Consider the following 22,276-nt stretch of genomic DNA (forward strand, 5'->3'; position numbering starts at 1 on the left):
TAGTAATAATAGCAGTAATATTATTATTAATAATGTTATTATAATTAGTAGTAGTAATATGATTATTAGTAGAAGTCGACAGTATTCTACTATCATTGTACTATATTTTTTCCTTTTCTTATTCTTTGTAGTAACACTGCTGCCAATAATAATAATAATAATAATAATAATAATAATAATAACTAGTTAACTCTAGTCATTATTAATTAGTTATTCATTCATTCATTCATTCATTACTGTATTTACAATTCTTTACAAATATTTGTTGATTGTTGTTTTATTACTATTAATAATACTATGATACTATAATTATTACAAAACCTAAATAAAACAAATATCAATAAACATTAATGAATTATTGTACCTCCTAGTTAATATATATGGTATACATTTAACTACCGTTGTACTATTTATTTTTTTCTTAAAACGTAATTGTTTTTTTTTTCTACTTCTTATTATAGAAGTATATAGAAACAGTTATTGTTGTTCTGTTACTACTACAACTACTACAATAATAAACTTATTACTGTTGTTTGTACTAATACTATTATACTACTACTACTAACAACAATAATATTGCTGTTATTTCAAAACAATCAATAAAAGTAAGAATTAACTATGAGTTATGATACAAACCTATTCATAAATATACTAATTAACTTCTATATTTTGTGTTCTCGTTTTTCTCCTTCATAAAATTATTATTAGTATAGTATATTACTGTTACTCCTACTGCTAAAAATCAATCTAATGAATAATAACTGGCTACTAGCAAAATATAATTCATTAGTTATTAATAAATAATTATGTCTGTCATACATAAATATGTTTGTAGAAACTTATTCCTGTTACTCTTAAAGCAGCAGTAGTAGTTGTATGTCTTACTACTATATTAATAGTATAATAGTACATTCCTCTTTTTTTATTTCTTAGCATGTGTATTCAAGGAAATATTTTATTTCATATGTAACTTATATGTTCTGCATTCAAATAAATAAACAAACAATCGAAATACAAAAGCTATTTCTGTGTTCTTTGATATTCTTAACATCAAACGTCCAGTGATGGTCTGTGTGTAGTCACACTATTCACCACTAGATAGCGCTGTAGGCAGATTTGTGATGTTAATGAGAAACGAGCATGAATAATTGATGATTTTTTTTAAAATGTAAATATCAAGTTTCAATTAATCCGATTTCTTGTTTCTTGCAAACGAATGAGTAATTTTCGCCAACCACGAATATTTTGGGTTTATTTGAATAATTTATAAAACCTACCTCTACTGCAATCCTTGGATTTATTTCACAGATGTTCAAAACATGTCACGAATCTCAGAACGGACAGAATTACACATTTGAAGCTAAGAGATATGGTGGCATACGGTAGACTGTAACTTTATGGTCAATTGTAGTATTTATGAAGATTTGAATAAATTAGGAACAACGGCCAATCGGCTTTCATCGCCACAGAGCGGTAAAAAAGACGATTGGACCCTGTAGATCGCAGCTCTATTACGACCGTGTGCTGTTTTTATTTATTTTTTTAGATAAACCTGCACCATCACGCTCGAATGCAGTGGACGCAAGGCAACACATTTTTATTTAAAAGGCCTAAATGGCATTAAAGTACAGCATATAAATACTGGTGATTCCAGAGAGAGTCCCATAATGAATAACATTATAACCAGTCTTTCCTTTACATACAATACATTCATGATGTGTGTGTGTGTTTTTGTTCCTCTGTGAAGGATCATCCTGCATGATCCATGAGAACAGGGGTAACTTACAAGGCTATAATAATAATAATAATAATAATAATAATAATAATAATAATAATATAAAAAAACGCCTTTCATTGAAATATGTTAGTGCTATCATGTTAGAGTAGTCCAACTCAACAGAATCAGGGAAGAAAGTGGAGAAAAAAAAAAAGAAAAAATATATAATACAAAATAAAAAAGCTCTCTGTGTGTACATACAGTAACTAACCTGTTTTAGTGTCATCAGTCATGGAAATTCAGCACTTTTTGTACTGAACAGCGCACATTCCCTGCGTATTCAAATTCCTTTTTACCGCATTTCTTTTCTCCTTATTATTGTTATAAATAAATAAATAAATAATACAACATTTAGCTACGAGTCAAAGCCAGATACTACAGTTTTGTAGTGTGGAGTTACACACGTGTTCAGCACCAGTTTGGGTTCTCCATCCCAATCGTTACCCAGCAGCACCTGTGTTTGATAACGATTGCCCTCACGACTCGTTACAACATGAAAACGCTCCTTTGGGATGAGAAACGGCGCACGGGACTAATCGGGAAGTGACGATCGGTGCGATTTTGCGCAAAAAAAATAATAACAATGCTGCTTGGAAACGGCAGGAAGAGCGTCTCCTCGGTTCTGTTTCCGTCGTCACGCTTAAGGAGTTCACGATTTCCAGCTTCCGTGAGCGAGTTCGGGTATATGGGGCGATCGGAGCTTCCAGCTGTGCTCCAGCTGAGTTGAAACCGGGTGGCCTTTCTTCAGAGGGCTAGTATTTCACCTTCCCTGGAACTTGGACGTTCACGCCACTATAGTCCACCATGTACATGGGCCATTGCTAATAAAAGAGAGAGAGAGAGAGAGAGAGAGAGAGAGAGAGAGAGACTATACATTACATATATCATCGATCCCCAACCTTTTTTGCACCATAGACCGCTTTTACACGTGACAATTTTTCTAACCGGATAAACACAATAGCTAAACACAATACCATGCAAATCATGTTAATACTATACATTTTATACGATTGAATTTTTAGCATAATTATAACATATATAATAAAACATAACTCAACTCACCATAATTCAGAGCTTATTTTAACGATGCATGGTACAAAAAACAGCGACTAAATCTAAGTGCGGGAAATTGGCACAGGCAGAAGTGGTCCTTTTCAAAATTCAAATAAAAAACACCACTGACCACAAAATCAAACATTTTTATTCTTTCTATGTGACCGGGTAGCAAAAAAAACGTTCCACCGCCCAGTACCGATCCACAGCCCGGTGGTTATACATAGCATTTTTGGAAATATTAAACATAGTAATAATCTATCGAGGGATAAGAAAAAAAATTGCACGTACCATGACTGGAATCTGATTGGTCGAATTGGCAGGGTCGGCTCCCAAAGGCGGCGCGTTTAAACTGTTATCCGGCACTCGTTTCCGTTTGCGTCGGTTGACCGCCACTTCATTTCCTTCTGCAAGCGATGAGTGGAAATGTACATACATAATCTATATCTTACTGTACATATATAATCTATAGACTCATACACCCTTTTGCTTTGGGAAGGATGGATTGTCGGTAAACGAGCAGCCTAAATGAATTTAAGACTAATGTTTTAAACACTAAATACTGAAGACTAATGCAAATTGTCCATAACGATGTACAGTGATACAGTGGTTGGATCCAGAATGGTCTGATCCATTCTTTGCATTTGACTTCTAAAAATGAATAGTATGAATGAGCAGCCCCTTAGGAAGGGAACGTACCTGAACTGGAAGTCTGTGGACAAAGCTGTACGAAAGGCCTGAACACAAAAACACATTCCATTACACAATATGAAACATCCACCGCACTGGACTGACGCAAAACCCAAATAAAGACGATCTATACGCACTGCAGCGGTGTTTTGATGTTGATCGTTATGTCGTCGCGAGCCTGGAGGATCTTCTCCAACCGGATGATGTCATACGTGTTGGGGTTTCTGAAGGGGACGTCTTCTGGAAGACCGGACACCTCCAGAGAGTCGGGACTGGCTCGGATCAGCTTGTACGGGACCACGACGGGCCGATCCAGACCCAGAGCTTCTCCTAAACGCAGGGATCTCAGAGTCAGAAACCTGCGTTGTACTCTAAGCGCGAACGATGTAACCGTTAACGAGTTCTGACCGTATTTCTTATTGAACAGCTCCTTGACTTGTTCCCTCAATATGACTTTTTCACCCATGCGATTGATGTCTTCCTCTTCTGCTGCATAACAACAGACATCACAAATCAGAATCTTTTCCGCAGGCGACACTAAATGAAAATGCGGCTACCGCGAGAACAGGATGAGGCTCTCACCGCTTATCGAGGAGTACGCTTTCTTTAATAAGGTGATTCTTCTGGGTGCTAATAAAGAAAAGTAAAGAAATTCAGGTTCAGCGATGAAAACATTTTACACAAACACAAGGGCTAGATTTGAGAACGCCCACCTGGTTTGGGGATAAGTCCTTGGAAAGGCCTGCAGACAAAACAAAAATACAACCGGCGATTAAAGACTACAGATTTTAACCTTTTCCAAAATCACCCAGGGTGCACCTTGTTTAAGCTCCTGAGGGGCGTGTAACTCATTCTGTTGCTTAAATGATGACATTCTACTCTTCGCTATTGCTTGTACGTTCTCACCTCATAATGGTGAAGGAGATCTTATCAGCCACCGCCAGTATCCTCTCTAGGTTCTGTGAACCGAACGTGCAAGGTTTCCGGAAGGGGATTCCCGGCGGCAAGCCCTCGATGATCACCGATCCGGGGTTGCTCTTGATCCTCTTGTAAGGCACTTGCACGGGATACTTGATGCCCAGTGCCTCGCCGTACTTCCTGTTGAACAGATCCTGGACCTGCTCCCTCAGCGTGTTGGCCAAGTCGATGCGAGACAGTTTGGCCTCTAAGCTGTCTGTGAACGGACACAAAGAGACAGCAATGAGCCTTCTCATAAAAGGTGTTTGGAGGGTAGAAAACCTTCGGTCGTAGGAGTACCTAGGAATCCAGGTCTTTTGGAAGCAGGTCCAGGGTCTTCTGCGAGGTTGTCTTTGGGCTCGCATTCGCCTGGAATGAGAAGAAACGTCTCGGCTATAAAGTGAAACCGAAAAGTGTTCACAGCGCTTCAATACTTATAAAAAAATCGCATGTACATTTGTTTCAAACTAACTTCTCCCACGTTGTCCTTATGGGGTATTGTTTGTAGAATCTTTAAGGAAAATAATAAATTGAATCCATTTTGGAATAAGACTGTCACACAAAATGCTGGAAAATGTGCAAAATGTGAAAAAAGTGAAGCACCGAGGTGCTGGAATGATGTCCATGGCTATCTTCAAGCGACGGTTGAAGACCTACCTCTTCCTGAAATACTTAAATGAGCACTTTCCAAGTTTGCGTTGTAGATTTCAAGAGTTATATTTATATTAAGTTTGTAATCTGGTGGAGCAGTGTAGATTTATTCATTGCTAGAACAAGGGCGTCTGCTAAATGCTGCAAATGTAATGGTAAATGTAAATGTAGCGCTGTGAACACTTTCCGGATGCACTGTATGTTTGTGAGTCTGAATAGAGAGAAATAGAGTATTTCTGAAAATGTTTACCTGGACCACAGGGCGACTGAGATGGAGGCTCCTGCTTGAGTTGGGGTTCAGTTAGCAAATCTGGCCTTGAATTGAGAAAAAGAAAGTTTTAATACTAGAAGTGTAACGGTACACGTATTCAGTAAAGGGCTGAATGCAGTCCTTTTTACGTGCGGAACAGAGTTCAAATCAATATTCAGTTCCTGTTCAATAGTTGGGAATGACTATTAATATGTAATATAGTTTTCTTCCAGACACACCTTTTGATTACAAACTGGATCTGGTTGCTGGCACTGAGAATCTTTCGTAATTTGGCTGCTCCGAAGCAATTGGGTCTCCGGAATGTGATCCCTTCTGGAAGTCCTGTGAGGTACAGGTCCTCGGGATACATCTGGAACTTCGAGTAGGGCACCTTCACTGGCTCAGGCAGTCCAAGAGCCTCCGCTGGAGAGAAATAATAATAATAATTTGACAAAATGTACAGCTGGAGTGCATTTATAGGAAAATAATCGACCACTGAGATGCACTGTTTCACACCTCATTAAAAAAAACCTCACCATAATCAATATTTCTGACAAAACTTATTTCAATGCTGTTGTTACAGACCAACCGAACATGATGGACCCCTCACCGTATTTGATGCTGAAGAAACTCTCGACTTGCTTCCGCAGCTGCAGAATCATCTCTCCGATGTCTTCTAGAAAAACGGACAGCAATCAAACGATCCGACGGAGGCAGGTGTAAAAATGTATGCGAGAGCATCCGATAAAATGGCGGCTTACCTTCGACAACTCTCTTGAGCCCTTGGGGCGCGGACTTCTGCGCCAACTCTTCCACTGCACGCCAAAAAAAACACAAAAAACTTGCGTTACCCGAAATGCGCCGTGAAGTCTTTGCGTTTGAGGAGAGATAAAAGTGGGTATTCGGAGATATAATATATATAATGTAATAGTCTGAGACGTTGCTTTTAAAGCACCACTCACCTTTCGCTTACTCCAATGACCATTTGTGTAATGCAGACTTTAAAATAACAGATTCAATTTTATTTTATTCATCCAACAAAATAAGAAAAGAAAAAAAAACTAAATGAGTTAATACGGACAATTCAACTCCAGTTGTGCGGCCACGGCTTCTGAATTTCCCATTCGTTTTCATTGAGCGCTTTACAGATATCATAGAATTTATTGCGGTCTTTGACAAAGACGTCTCGTGGCTGCCTCGTGGTGGAGCTGAACAGTGATATTAGCTCGCACTGTAACACTAACACTGAAGTCCAGGGTTGGGAGACTAAGGGAAAGCTCTAATGTTCTCTATGTTTGATGAAACAACAATACAAGGAGAAAGAAAGGAAATATATTTAGGAGATTCTAATCAGGTGTAGCTGATACCTGGTTTCTCAACAACAACAAAAGTAAACACCAGACAATTTGGGTAAAAAGCTCAGTGTTATTGCATCCTAATTTCTAACAACCAATCAGCTTTCAGTATGCAAATGAATACAAAGAGAATTGCAATGCAAAGAGAATTCTCTCTATAAGAACGTCTGCCAAATGCAAATGTAAATGAAGGTCATCTCACATTGGTTTTTCTAACAAAAGGAGCTTCGAGATTCAAGACTTTTACGTGACATCTGACACCAGCACAAACGAACGTGGACTAGGGAATGGAACAGGAAACTACATTAGGACCGGGAAAAGACAGGGTCATTATCTAGCAAGGTCATCACCGGTTTCCTGGCTTTGTTCACTGAAATCTGTGCCTGAGGGTGAGATTTCTTCCAAAGCCTGCGCGTGCTGCGTCCGAGCTCCTGATGGGAGGAAGGCGAGGATTTCAGTTACCTGCGAGAGGCTCCAGGGGGCGCCGAAGATCAGGGGTCACAAGTTCAACCTGAGGCTCGCACGGCTCCTCCGAGGCTGCTGTGTTCTCTAGAGAGAAAGGGTTTAATGAGCCGTGACGTTCCGCAGTTCTGTATCCACCTCCGTGTCTCGTGATGCATTTTTGTCTAAACGTTATTAAGCATCGTGCTTTCGGGAATCAGTTCTTTTAGACTGGTGAAAAGCTAACAGTTAACTTCAGTAGCAGTGGCTCTGGCATTGTTCTTGACCCAAAGCCTGATCTTTTGAGTTTAAATCGATACGATTATTACTGACTCATTTACCAGCCATGAAATGATCATAAAAAAGGGGGCGGGACTTCCGTAGGTGTTGCTATTTATATTGGAGATTTCAAAAACACGTACATGGCTGTCCATCATTCCTTATACACTATACGGACAGATGTTTGGGGACACCCGGTTGTAAGATTGGTATGTGCTTGTTTGAACATCTCATTTCACATTTAGTCTTCATTTTCTCTTATAACATCCTCCACTCTTCTGGGAAGATGTTCCACTGGATTTTTTCCAAGAGATTTGTGTTCATTCAGCCACAAATATGTTAGTAAAGTCAGAATTCTGAGTCAGCGTTAAAAATCATCCCAGGTGCTTGGAAAAATCAGGTGTCCCAATACTTTGTCCGTATAGTGTATGTAGGTTGGTTCATCAGAACCTTTATATTTGCACTGGAACCAAAACTGCAGCTTTTCATAAAGTGACTTCCTGTCTAACGTTGTAACATCCTTACTTGATATTTCTGCCACTGTTTCTGTGCTGGTGACTGAAATGCAAATGAAAAGACAAAGACCTAAAGTAAGCCATTGTACAAACTAGGACCTGAATACAGTTTAAAGGATCGCTGGAAATGATGTTTCACGTTCCAGGAGGAGGAAAGGAAACTCGTACCTGGTACAGTGACCTGAATGATATCTCCATCTGGCGGCTCGGTTTTGACCTTTTTTAAAGAAACGCAGTCTCCCGAAGGCCCTGAAAGAAACACGTTTTCTGTTCGTGATGTGAAAATAATATATACAAAGAGGAAAAAAGCGACTGACAATAAGCCGAGTGTAGAGTGACGGGGGCTCACCTGCTTCGCAGTCTGCCAAGGGACTGACGCAGGAGCTGGTGGATCTGAGAGAAGAAAAAAGCAAAAGGGACGAGCGAGTGCAATTTAGTAAGTAAACACAGTTAACCCTGACTGGCAGGAAAATATTTAAAAGCTTTGCTAAAGGGCTTTGCAGTAGTCTAATTAAACAGCATAGAGCTCGCCTGAAGTTCAACAAAAATTAGCGTTGTGTGCTTTGGCTGAACGCGTCGGCTCGCGTGTTTAAAACTAATTAGCCGAGCTGCCAGTCTGGACGCCGGCAGGGCGCTGACGTGTACCTGCTGCTGTGCGTGTTGGTGAGCAGCTCGAGGCCGGAGCTCGGCACCCTAAGCCCGTCTGGGAAGCCGTCTTCGGGGGAGGAGCCATCCCCCCTGCTTTCCTCTTTAGCTAATTTTCCTGCGGCTGATTAAAAAAAAAATGATGGAAAGTTTAACTTTCTAAACTAAACAGTGTTAAAGCAAATTTCAGTTGTGTATCACGACCCTGTCGAAGCAAACGCAAGGCTCTGATTTAGTAAATCTGTGACTCACCGGTGAAGATCCGCTCATCGAACATCCTGAAAGAGAAATGAAACAAGCGCGTGAACAAACACGAGTGAGAAAAAAGCAGGCCGCCATATTGAGTCGCTTTATTTGGATGCGTGAGGCTGCCGACTCAGCGGGAGACATCCTCGTTAAAGCCAAATCGGGGGGCGCACGCTGGCACGTGGAGGGCAGTGGTTACTGCACCCGGCAAACGGCGAACGCCAGCCTGCCAGATGGCACCTGGAGGCTGGACGCTTTATTCACGAGATAAATGAGAAAATTCTCCAATAAAGGGAATGCAGTCAGATCTGAAATGAAACGGTAAACGAACTGAAGCGAATCGCTGAGCCGTGCGTCTCCTGCACATCTGTTTCAGGGAGCCAGTTATTTGCGTTTGTTTACAGTGACATCCAAGTTATTCCTTACGGACGTATTGGGACACCTGATTTTTTCAGCCGTATGTGGTCCTTTCCCAGACTGGTACCACAAACGCTGTAGGCACACAATTGTCTAGAACGTCTTTAGATGTAGGAGCATTCGATTTTCCATTCATTTGAACTGGGAATGATATTTTTTTAATACAAAGTTATTAAAGTTAGGGATAATACACTGTATGGACAGACTTATGTGGTTCTTCGCCAAGTTGAAGGCAAACAATTGTATCGGTTCACTTGAACTATGAGACCCAAACCTGTTCCAGCAGGACAATGCTCCTGTCCACAAAGTCCACAAAGCTGGAGATATGGTTTACATTAGGGGTGTAACAAAACACAAGATTCACAGTTAAGTCACGGGTCGGTTCAATTTCTGTACAGTTTGGGGGAAAAGGGCAAAATCTAAAATTGCTTGTCGTTTTTTTTTTTTTTTTTTTACAATTGTGAACATCGACTTTTTTTTAAAACAATTTTAAATAAAATGCCTGCTTTCCTTAAATAATATCAAATTATATTTTTCAATATTTAATACAAAAATAAAATAGTACAAATCGAATTTATTGCATTGATTTAATTAAGTAATCAATCAAATTGGCAAAAATGAAATGGATTAAATAAAATGTAATAAATGGAAAAATTTGAGATGTGTATGTAAGTGTTGGGGTGTGTGTGTGTGTGTGTGTGTGTGTGTGTGTGTGTGTGTGTGTGTGTGTGTTTTACATTTTATATTTATTTCTCTAAAGATATGAACTACGTAACTGTCTACTTATTTCAGCAGATTTTAACAAATGTCTTCATTCTTTCCATCCTTCATTCATTCACACCCTCGATATGTGGAACTGTCGGGATTTTCTCCTTTTAAGAGAAATTCTTGACTTGAAATTCTTAAAGCTGCACATAAAATGCTAAAGTATCCATAGTGCTAGCGTTAGCTGCTAGCCACTTCCTGGTTAGCGGCTAAGGTTAGCGCTATGAAACCTTTTCATGAATTTCAAGACAAATCGTATTTCCAGTACGGAGTGAGCAGCCACAGTGACACTGCGCTAACTCTAGTTTCCTTTTTTAATATCCCTGGAATTATTGTGTATGTTTTCAAGTATAATAATAATTATAAAAATGCACTCAAAGTGCGAGGCGGAGATTGAACAAACTTATAATATGTTTCTGGGGAACCTCAGATTTGACTTTGTTCCGCACATTTATTTAACCTCCACAACTTAAGGGGATTTTTTTCTACATTGCTGCTCATTCGTAAAAAACCTGGTCACGACTTCTGTCTGTTTTACTCACCTTCTCACGACAAACCGTACGCCGTGTCTCTCTTCCAAAATGCGTTTTAATTTTGGTACGCCGTAGGTGCACGGCCTCTTAAAGGGAATGTTGTCCGGTATTCCGATGATCTCGACCGCTTCCGGATCGCAGGCGATCTTCCTGTACGGCACTGGGACCATGTGATCCAAACCCAACGCTTCAGCTGGTAGTTCAAACACATGTAATCAGTCTGAGTTAGTTATAAGGTACCACTATAAATTTGCAAATGTAGCAACGAAAATAGTTATTGCAAATAGACAGAAATGATCCGATTCGACAAGACATTTTGCTGGCATTGTTCTATCTCTATACGTAAGAGGGGTTTAGCGGGAGACAGAATTCACGGTCCGGTTGAATTTCGTTACAGAACATGAAATTGTCCTTTTTAATTATTAGTAACGTTTGTAAACATTTTACAAGTTTACATTTTCAAAACATTCTGAAAGAAAATGTCGGCTTGCTTAAATAATATATAAAAGAATATTTGATCGTTTATATGTCGTAAATTAAATTAAGTCAATGCACTTTTTTTCTATTGTATGTACTCACTTTTGTTGCCAGCTATTTTGACAATAATGGCTGTAAGTCGAGTTCTTCGAGGACAGGTTCTATAGTATTGTCCTTGAAAAGATCTACTAAAATGGCTGCTGAAATGTGAGGGGGTGCACTCACATTTTCTGAGACACTGTAAGTGTGTGTGCTTTAATTTTCTAAAGATATGTTCTACTTAACAGTTCGACTTATTTCAGCAGACTTAAACAAATGTCTTCATTTCTTCCATCCTTCATTCATATGTGAAATTGTCAGGATTTTCTCCTTTTAAAAGAAATTCTTGAAGCTGTACATAAAAAGCTAAAGATTCCACATCTCCAACGTTAGCGATAACCAGGAAGTGGCTGCGATTTCGCACGTGCACAAAACAACGCAATACAAATCGTATTTCTTATTATAATTTACACAGCAGTTGCCGCATGAGACCAATAACAGACTTGTTTTAAACTGAAAGCAGACAAAACAGAAAAGAGCACAATTAAAATAGTGGTGCTAGATGGGGGAAAAAGTGGCTCTGATATGGTGTGTGTGTGTGTGTGTGTGTGTGTGTATAGATAATGGCCACTGGCTCACCATAACGGCTGTTAAACAGGATCTGCACGCACTCCCGCAGCGTGTTGATGTCCTCCGTCTCTCTGATAAACGCGTCCCATTTTTCTGTGCAAGACAAGACGCCATGGTCAAAAACAGAGATATAAAGAGCCGCATCGGTTCATTGGGCGTAATATTTAAAAATACAAAGCGGTGTGTTTGAGATAGTACAGTGTATGAATAAAGGTTTGGGAACACCTAACTTTTCCAGCCATATGTGGTTCTTCCCCTGTTGGAGGCACAAGACTTGCTTGATCTACAAAACCTGAACCTGTTCCAGCATTACAATGTTTCTCTACACAAAGCCAGCTCCATGAATATATGCTTTACATGGGTTGGACTGCAAGATCATGAGTGGCCTACCATAGAGCTCTGACCTTAACCATACTAAGAACACATTTAGCATGAATTGGAACATGGACTGCACCCCAGGCCTCCTCACCTACAGTAGTACACAAGCACCACAAGCACACAAGTCTAGTGGAACATCTTCCCAGAATAGTGGAGGATATTATTACAGCAAATGGGGACTCAAAGTGTTTAATGGGATGTACCATTCTTATGGTCAGGTGTCCACAAACTTTCGTCCATACAGTGTAAAACTTAGAGGGCAAACTCAATCAAGTGCGTTTTTCTGTAAGTATTATACTGTTATTTCACTTGCAACACACTTTGGCATCATCGCAGCTCTAAATCCCATTGTACTGAAACTACTTTAAACAACCCTTTACTACAATGTGTTGAGAAGAACCGGCGCTTTGTTTTGTTCACTGGAGTTGTTTTGCATCAGTCGCTGAAGACAATGAACACGAGTCTTGACTCTTGGCAGCGTCCGAGCGGCTTCCTGTTGCTCGTTTGGAAAGGAGCAGAAAGTCGAAGTTGAAAAGCCACGGAGTCCTGGCTAAAGCTCCTTCTCTCTTTTCTTAATCAGTCATCCGCCACTAGGCGTGGATTTATTGGGCCAAATACTATTTAAAAGAAAACTCCACTCTGAATAACACCGACATTTTTTTCACATAGCTTGGAAGTTCTGGTGCTAGTTAACTAGCTGGGTGCTGCATTTGAATTGGTCCTGTGAGAAGATTTCTGAGACCCAATCCTGTGCACTTCTAATGTATGGGGAGAGATGGAAAAAAAAAATCCTCGATGATAAAGCATTGATGGTGGCATTAGCAGGAAAAGTGAAGCTTCATAAGCTGCTTGAGCAGAGCTCACAGATTAAGAGGATAAGACAGCTGAAGGGCTGACGGTCCAAAATTCTGCTGCATCATTCTCTTTGGGTGGAGATGAATTGAGGTCTGAATCACACCGTGAAAGGGGACATTTAGTCGAGGACCCTGGACTAAAAGAGCTCTTTGATACTGCTGAAGACGATGGTTAATTGTGAAAATTGATACAAGGTTATTTATAAAAAATAAAAAAAAATACGATAAAAAAAATCAACAATGAATGTATACCTGATTTCTCATGCACTATAGAGAAGAGTAGGCGTTTGGAGATGTGGATGCTTGGAGGGCTCTGTGCCACGTCTCCTGCGAGTGCTAACCGCTCACCTGAAGCACACACACAGGGAAAATTAATCCACGATCAAACTAAAACCAGAATGCATTATCTGGGCGTGAGGGGAAATCGCCCACCGTTGTCAGGAGCCTCTTTGGGGGCGACCGCCTTCTCGTCGCTCGGTGCCCACGGTGCCAGTCGTTCCTTTACTAGACCGTGCATCACGGAGGGCTTCGCATCACCCTTAGCGTCCGGGTGCGATTGGGAAGGCACGGACATACCATACAGGAAGCTGGAGAGCATAGAGCTGCTAGCAGGCACTTCCTGTGTGGGGGTTTTAACAGGCGTGTGGTTGCTGGCACTCTTAGCAGCAGGGGAGGGGTGGTGGTTGTTTTCCGGACAGGATTTAGCATCGCGCGGGGCTTCGTCTGGCATTCTGTGTACGGAAAACAAATTTGATCTCGTTCCATCAACGCTATAAAAAATAGTAGTGTTGTTATTGTTTATATTAGCATAAATGTTATAAAAATGACGGTTAAGCAACATATTGCTAACTGGAGCTTGTAGGGTTAATTAGTCGAGCTAGCATTCAACATTTTTACCTCACAAACACGTATTCTTGAAACTATAAGTGCGCAAAGCTTTATATAACACAGACTTAGTGCCTTTGTGCTTTATTAACTGGTAATAATGCTAGACCTTTCAACATGGATATTATTCTATATTAATTCTGCATTACCATTTGACCTCAAAATTTTATAGAGTACAGAATTATTCACACAGCTAGAACAAAGCTAACTAACATGCTAACTAGCTGGCTTGTAGCCTTCGTTCACTGTCAAGTATGCTAACAGCCTGCTAAAGCACCTTCTGAGGAGAATTATCCCTTTATACAAATAAAAATAGAGTACTTTTAAAAACATAATTGCTAATAATGCTGTACCTTGCTATTTATATTGATTTAATATTGCAATAAATGTTATAAAGTTGGTATTAAGTAAAGTGTGGCTAACTAATCCTTGTTAGCCTTTATTCACTGTTAGCCAGGCTAGCATGTCTGAGGTGATTTAGCCTATTTACCGTACATTATTATTTCGTACATACTTTTCTTAAATGTATATTTATATATTAGTTGAAATTGAAAATAGGAAATATGCAAATAATATATTTTTTTTACTTCAAACCAAAATGGCTAATATTAATAGTAATTCACTCATAGTCAGGAAGACATTTATAAGGCCCCTTTATATTTCCATATTTTAATTTAATTGAACAATTGTTTAAAAAAAAAAAATTTAAATAAATTAAAAAAAAGGACAACCACAACTTTCTAGCAATAAATATTAATAAGTTGGTGTTAGGCAATATATTGCTAACTGGTAAATTTTTAGCTTTCATTTACTGCTAGCATTTGAAGGCAAATGAGTCCATAAGGTTAACTTATATAAACATTAGAATTTCTTCAGACTAAGTGATTAAAAAATAATAATTTCCCCCAATATCTTAGTATAAAAGAAGGTTTACAGGTCAGGACTGTGAGCAGACAGTTGTGAAATCGCAAAAGAATTTCTAAAACATAATAACAGCATGGACTAGTAATAGAAGGCCAAAACTTCCAAACTGATTCACTTGTATACGTCATGGATCGTTATAAAAAAAAAAAAAAATTCTCGTCTCTGACCGTTTGACGATGAAGCGAATGCGGTTGCTCTGCTCCAGGATCTTCATTAAGGTCTTGGTGTCGTATTCGGCCGGTCTCCTGAGGGTCACGCCTTCTGGGAGGCCATGAATGATCACAGCACTGGGCTCCTTCTGAATCCACTCATAAGGCACGGGGACCAGGCTGCTCTTTCCTACAGCCTCACCTGAAACACATTAATCAGGTTTTAAAAGTAACCAAGAGGCCATGAAACTTGATGCTACCACCACCATGTTTTACAGCACAGGTAATGCTGAAAACACTGGCTTTCAAAATTAAAGGACTTGGTAACACAGGCTTAGCGTTCTTACTATAAAGCACGCTGAAGACTTCTTCCACCATCTTCCTTAAGACAAAGATATTGGAGTGAGCGTCTGTTAAGTTGCGCTGCTGTTTTGCAGACGGTAAACCGTCTTTACCAGTCCGGCTGCTTTCTGTATCTGGAACTTTGGTGTGGGAGCTGATTGAATTTAGTGCTTGTAGACAGGACACCCCTGTGGAATAAAAAATAAATAAATAAAACAGCTATGCAACGGTGCCATTTAATACTTTTAATTCCATGCTCTGCAGGACCTTCCCTTGGCTAAAGCAATAACGTTTTAAAGAAATCCAGAGAGGTTAGCGTTACGCTCTTCCACAAACACAGGGTTAGGAAAGACTCACTGCAGAATTTGTGAAAGTCTGTCTGGATTTCCTTCCTGGAATTGAGGAAAATTCTCCCCTTTTCCGTCCCGACGGCGATCACGCTATCCTCGTGTACGGTGACGCAGGCCACCTCGGCGTTCAGTTTAGACATTGCGGTGCACTACAGGGAATATGGGGAGAGGACATAGAAAGTCGGTATTTAGAAAAAAAAAAAAAACAAGCTATTTCCAGTAAAAAAAATATATGCTTGGACCCAATTATTAGTAATCACTTCACCGCTGGCAAGATTATGTACTGCGATTGTTAAAAATTATCCGAAAGCGGCCGGTTCGCGTAAAAATGCTCATTAGCTGTTCCAGATTGCTGAAGCGAGAAGCGAGTCGTACCACAGAGTCCAGCGCCGACACTAAGCTGGTCAGGATTTCATGTCTGGCAGACGTCTGTGGCCCGCGGAGCTCGGCACGAGGGTTCAGCCTCATCCCGTCACAGCCCAGCTTCCGCAGCTGTGCCATGGCTCTGAAAGGGTCAGATATCAAAGTTAGAAATCGCATTGGCAAGAACAAAACTGAACGCTTTTGTTTGTATGCGGCCAACTCCCAAGATTGTGATCATTGTAAGAATCTAATGTTAGGAACAAGTCATACGTAACTACCACGCGTTCGGCGCTGACGACGTGCGATGCCGACTGTACAGACGCGAATAAAGCACCGCCTTTGTTTATCGAGTGCCAGTGATCTAATTCTGTTCCACATTTGGGAAGGGAGTTTGGGAAGGTGCTCGTCTCCTAAAAGCTGCTTTTCGTGTCTGAGGAACGCAGTTGAGGATATAAAAACCTTTAAGAAGCTTTAATAAGTGATAGTAATACCCCTCGTCTGCGCTAATGCACCCAAATCCGTTACACGTGCAAAAGTAGCTAATTACGATAAGCCTTTGTCAACCAATTAAAACTGGCTCAGATTATTGCCTTAATGCCCTTCGCTGCTAAATCGATCTCAGGGAAAAAAAAAAGAAAAAGAAAAGAAAAACACGCGCCACCTGGTGAGAGACCTGAACTAAAACCCAAATGCTAATCCGTGGTGTTTTAGAGGCATTTTCCAGAACAGCCATTTTCGGCTATAACAATCATCATATCGGATAGTAATCATAGGGTTACATTAGGATGACAGGAGGACAATGTGCGCAAAGCCGGCTTCGTGAAGATATTGTTCACATGGATTGGAGTGGAAGATCTCCGGCTGTAGAGGTCTGACCTCAACACTACTGATCACCTTTGGAATGAATGTGAACTCTGATCGCACCTCAGGCCTCCTCAACCTCACCTCCATCAGTGCCTGACTTTCTAAGCCTCTGAATGGGCACAAATCTCTACAAGAACACTTTAAGATGTACTAGTGGAACATCTTCCCAGCAGAGTGGAGGTCATTACAACAGCAAACAAAAAGCGCACAAACTTTTGTCTACATAGTTCTAGTTTATAAAATAATAATATAGCAATAGAACTTCAGCTCAGCTCAAGGGGGGGGGAATTTTTATGCATAAACAGAAAGTAAAAACAGAAGCCGCTTGCTTAGAATTTTCACTAGAATCCTATTTATGATTAAGATACAATACAGAGAGAGAGCTGACAATGCTGCTGCAGACCAAGCTCCAAACAGGACCGTCTTATCGGTGCAATCACAACCCGAAGGGAAAAAAAAACTGGCAAATAGAACTACGGTTAGATTGTCCGGGGAAAGAAAACAAGATCACAATCCTAATTCCGGACTCTACATTCTCACGGCAACAGCAATCCGTCTCCTTGGAAACTAATCTCGAGGCATGTGAACAATGCAGCCCGGGCCTTTTTAATCTCTGCAGACACTGGGCGCCATTATCCTGGCCTCGAGGTGAAGCCAAAAAAGCGCACCCAGAGAAGAGAGAGCCGGCAAAGCTGAGGAACTGTTACTCGTCTGAAGCGAGCAGACGGACGGACGCGTCCGGTAGAGTGGCGGATTGCTCGAAAGGGTGCGGTTTGTTTTACTACCGTTTACACGCAAGTTCAGCGTGGAGCCGGCGTGTGTAACCTAGAGGTGTTAAACGACCGTCAATGCCTTTAGGCTACGTTTTTAAATCCTGTGACAAAATTTGCTTTACACAGAAACAAAACATTTTGGGCCGTTTTGGGGGAAAAAAAAGTGTCGACTAGACCAGACGAGACCATTAAAGCACCGGGAAAAAAAGGGATAGGCTTTTTAGGAACGATCCCAAACCTAGATGGGGAGTGAGAGAGAGAGAGAGACAGAGAGAGAGAAAGAGAAAGCGAGAGAGCGAACCAGACTGACATGCTTAAGCGGTCAGATTAATGACTTCTGTTTCGGTTGGAGTCTCTCTGTCCGGCTACGTCTATCCAAGCCCTGGCAGAAATCTGGAAATCTGACTTGTTGAATAAACGCCCCATGTGTGCTGTTCGAGAGAGATTTACTTGTGTACTGTGGATCTCTGAGGCGTGCAGCAAATAAAAAAAGATAATCAGATCAGCTGATTTTTTTCCCCACCTGAAAACATCTGCTAATCATCTCAGGACTTTAATCCGGAGACATTTCCCTCACCTACTTTTACTTAATGGTGGGTCAGTAATCAGATTTATGTGACAAGCGTCCTCTAGAGACAAATACTGTCCAATACGTGTCTCTCGGAAACTAGCCTGGATATGTATATACATCCAAAAAAATGAACAAGCGCAGACGTTTCTTTTCAAACCTGCACCATGGATATCGTGGCTAAAAGAATACACAGAAAGCGGTTTATTTAATAGTGAAGAGCTTTTACGAACTTCCATTTCAAGTCAAGTCAAGAAGCTTTTATTGTCATTTCAACCATATATACCTGACATGGTACACGGTGAAAACGTTCCTCCACAACCCTGGTGCTACATAAAAAAACATAAAGCTACAAAACACAGAGCTAAAGGACTAAAGTAAGTGTCCTCACCACATGAAGTGCAACCTGGTGCAAAGACACAGCAAGACAATGTAGGACAAATACAGAAAACACAAAAAAGCGCCGGCGGTGAACCTACCGTATATTGTTATTATTCAGACTGGTTTTATGTACAGCAAGGTTCAAGTTGCTCAAGAAAAATGTAATTGTTTCAACCCATTGAATTGTCAGACCACCATAATGCAATATCTGAGTTCATCAGTTCAATGATTCATCCAAGAAACAGCCCAAACGCAAAAGTTTGGTAAGAATAAAAGCTTGTATTCAAAAGTCTGGCAAAAAGTGTTTACATCACAATACCCAAACAAGCTACATTTCTTTAGCATGTGATATTTCTTGGAAAATCGAGTTTCTCTAACAATATCGAAACAATAGTGGATTCTACATGCTTTAACTTCCGAGTATACAAACAAAAAATCGAAAAAAATCACAGCGAATTTAAAGTGAAAAAATTCCTGACAATACAAGTGATGTTTTGGCATGTGATGTGAAAATTAAGTCAATTGATAGTGTATACAGTGGCAAAAGTCAAAAGTTTGGAAAAAAGGGCGTGTTCCTTTTGTGGAACTAATTAGATTTAATGTGCAGATTTACTTTGACGAAACGAATATAGAAAAATGTACACATAACAGATTTTCTCATTTTTGGCTTTCGGAAAGTATGTTTTTTCCGTAAATTCTGCTGAAATACTTTGTCGTGCCTCTTGTAAAACTTGTAACTTATCAAAGGTATTCTTCACTAGCTGGAGATTTCTTCCTGACTTCGCTATCCGCTTTATCTCGGAGCATTTTAATAGGATTTAGGTGTGGAGCTCTCTAAAGCACGCCAACAAGGTCGGTATCAATTATTCGGTTCCAATTAGCAGTAGTGCAGGAGGAATTGCGTGGTGTTGAAGTATGGAATGATAGCTATGTTGGTTCAGTATTCCTTTCACCTGGAATAAATCTCCAACTTTTCCCTCTCAAAAAAACAAAACACCAAACCATTAAGCTTCCACCTCCATGTTAGACTGTTGGGGGGGCAGTCGGCTAACGTCTTCTCTCCTGTTCCCTGTCTTCCGCAAGTTCTCGGTCTTATTTGTTGAACAAAGCTATCTTCCAATCGTTCACTCTCTGATTCCTGTGTGGTTTTGCCTTTTATTTAATGTGTTCCATACAATCAAAAACCATTAAAGACTTCGAAATGCCAAATGAAGAAAACACAACATTCAACATCCTCTGTCCTGAAGACTTTCTCAAGGCGGAGAAACCTAATGACTCCTACGAAAAAAACGCAAGCAACGCCTTAAATAAACGCAGGAAAAACGTCGGCATACAAACGTCTTTACATTGTGAACTGATAACACGTCTTCTTAGTAAGTTTGTACGCCACTGCCGGCATTTGGAGCAGTCGTTACTGTAGAAATGATAATGTGTTAGGACGAGTGTGCTGATATTAACTCTTGAGGGTGGGTTTTTTTTTGTAAATATAGATGTCCAGATGATTGTCCTGTCCTGTTTTTATTTCAGTCAAGTCACATATTATCATTCAAGCTCTTCTTGCAGACTGGCATTAGCGTTAGCAAGGTTTCCCCCACTGGACTTCACCTGAAAAAAGGCCCATCTGTGACATCTTGAAAAATCCCAGGCAAGAATCTTGCTTATGATATGCTTTTTGATTTTAGTTATTTGGCGACTGTGCTACGTGCTTTTATACCTTCAAAGCTTGATTATTGTAATGTGTGCTATCTGGTGCTAGGTTCATGACTGGAACTAGAATATTTGAGTTTTTAATTCGTGTATAAGAGCCTACATGGTCTGGCACCTGCCTATTTTATTTCCAGTCGACATTTTTACAGAGAGGCAAGGTCCTCGATTAGCTTACAGTTATCTTAAAAACAAAGGGTGACAGAGCATGCTCAGTTGCTGGATTTGGTCTCTGGAAAGATTTGCGTTCCATATCGAGTCCTTACTGAATTCTGAAGATTTTAAGCCATAATATTTATTCAATAAATTCATTTTTTTTTTATCCGTTTGTCTTTATCTATCTTTGATGCTCTGTACATCACTCTGGTCAATAGTCACTGTGCATTTGAAATAAATTGTGACTTGTTTTATTCAAGCAATCGTGCCAGATTCATCCTTAAGCATTACTTTAAGATTGTTTCTACTAATCCTGTCCAAATAGGGTTCAGGCCAAAAGATATTAAACTGACAGGTTCAATTCACTTTGAATGTTCACATGAAAACACACAAAACTTTATTCTTATTTTGGAGTGTTTACAGCTAAACATATGTATAACTTTTTGTGTTTTTAGTTCTGTATAATTTACACAAACCCTATTGAACCAATTTTAGTGTCTTTATTTTATTTCTTTATTTATTTTACATGCACCTCTACCTAGAATTGACTTCAATCAGACTTCAATTTATTTTAAAGAAGCGAAACATATGCATACGTCTGCATAAGGTGTTCAAAAAGATGTCTTTATATTTTATTACATTTTATTTCTTTTATATAATTGTCACATGCAGCTTTGTGTTTAATAGACTCCAGTCAACATACTGATGTTTTACACCTCATACATCCTGTCCTTTTTTTTTTAATATACAGTATCTAAACGTATAAGTTTGTAAACGTTGTTAAAAAAGGTGTTTTATATCAAATTTTTTGTTATTTCATTAAGCTCGGTGTAGAATTGACTATAATCAGTCTATTGATACAGAAATCCTCTTCAGCCAGCTGTAATAATGTGCATTTGACATTGCAAACATGACCTTCTCAGTTCACGGCTCGTTTTTATTGTCTATTACACTCCCTGTGAGAAGCAAACATTAAGAAAAGACGCTATGATATCTGTAGTTTTTAATATTATAATTTATGTTCTCCATACAGCGACAATAGAAAGTGTTCAGTTACAGCAAGTTGCTAACGGCGGAACAAAAAAAAAATCCGTGTTGTGTTTCACGACCGGAGGAAAAAAACAGATACAACCCTGAAATCAAGTACAAACTGAAATATACTCCATTAAAGACTCCAAATCGCTTTTAGGAAATATTATTATATTAAAAACATTTTTTAAAGGTTAGCTTTGCTAGCTAGTGTTTGCTAACAGTTGAAACAGTGTCTTGCTAGCCGTGTCCTCCTCCACCTCCTCCCCCCCGGAGAATTATAATCTGTAATTTCAGCCATAAAAAGTCACGTGTCCGGGTAAAGGTTTCCTTTATTACCTGGTTATAAGTAAAGAAAACCTGCAAACCGAAAACAAAAAAAGAGATGGCATTAGGGTTTGTATTTACCTTCTCAATCCCAGACTGGGTTGTTATCTTTTTTTGTTGTTATTATTCCCGGTATTTAATCCAATAGTGCAGGGCGGAATTCCCGTCTAAAGCAACGGCACACGGACTTCACCCAACCGCATAATCTGGAGCATGGTTTCGTCTTCGGTTTCGGTGAGATTACGGCGAGATTTTCCTTGTTTTTTTTCCCTTGTCCCCTTTTTTCGCGTCTTTAACGCAGGGACAGTGTCCCCTTTCCCCCCTGTTCTTTGTTCTGTAATCCAGTAAAATTGAAACTCATTCGCCTTCGCTAATCCCAGCCCAGCTCAACACCCGCATCCATTGGCTGTGATTTACATACAGGATTAAAGAGCCATCTGTGTGTGTGTGTGTGTGTGTGTGTGTGTGTGTGTGTGTGTGTGTGTGTGTGTGTGTGTGTGTGTCACAAA

General features: G+C 39.9%; 1 protein-coding gene across 4 annotated transcripts; it reads right to left on the bottom strand.

Moving 5' to 3' along the window:
* Nucleotides 1–1,571: 1,571 nt before the first annotated feature.
* Nucleotides 1,572–22,169, bottom strand: gtf2ird1 (GTF2I repeat domain containing 1). Of its 4 annotated transcripts, none has more exons than XM_046839199.1 (28): nt 21,849–22,169; nt 15,978–16,107; nt 15,610–15,751; nt 15,258–15,440; nt 14,929–15,112; nt 13,385–13,683; nt 13,205–13,300; nt 11,730–11,813; nt 10,584–10,767; nt 8,866–8,891; nt 8,614–8,737; nt 8,318–8,361; nt 8,137–8,217; nt 7,979–8,011; nt 7,196–7,282; nt 6,140–6,193; nt 5,989–6,051; nt 5,618–5,801; nt 5,379–5,443; nt 4,778–4,846; nt 4,427–4,694; nt 4,234–4,262; nt 4,103–4,150; nt 3,929–4,009; nt 3,658–3,850; nt 3,530–3,567; nt 3,122–3,237; nt 1,572–2,598 (listed from the first exon to the last, which is right to left on the bottom strand). In XM_046839199.1, the coding sequence occupies exons 2-28, from the start codon at nt 16,101–16,103 to the stop codon at nt 2,530–2,532; spliced, it is 2,970 nt and encodes a 989-aa protein (XP_046695155.1). In that variant the 5' UTR covers nt 16,104–16,107; nt 21,849–22,169; the 3' UTR covers nt 1,572–2,529. The 4 variants fall into 4 exon arrangements, with proteins under 4 accessions (XP_046695155.1, XP_046695154.1, XP_046695153.1 ...); XM_046839198.1 differs by having other exon boundaries at nt 3,929–4,006; nt 5,989–6,054; XM_046839197.1 differs by having other exon boundaries at nt 5,989–6,054.
* Between the last annotated feature and the right edge of the window lie 107 nt (nt 22,170–22,276).

This window comes from Silurus meridionalis, chromosome 25 (assembly GCF_014805685.1).
Source record: "Silurus meridionalis isolate SWU-2019-XX chromosome 25, ASM1480568v1, whole genome shotgun sequence".
Lineage (NCBI taxonomy): Eukaryota > Metazoa > Chordata > Actinopteri > Siluriformes > Siluridae > Silurus > Silurus meridionalis.

Coding starts and splice junctions, on each gene's coding strand:
- gtf2ird1 (XM_046839197.1), bottom strand. CDS start 16,103: ATGGCACAGCTGCGGAAGCTGGGCTGTGACGGGATGAGGCTGAACCCT. Junction 8,738..8,865: donor CGATGAGCGGATCTTCACCG/GTGAGTCACAGA, acceptor TTTTTTAATCAG/CCGCAGGAAAATTAGCTAAA. Junction 4,151..4,233: donor AGGACTTATCCCCAAACCAG/GTGGGCGTTCTC, acceptor TTTCTTTATTAG/CACCCAGAAGAATCACCTTA.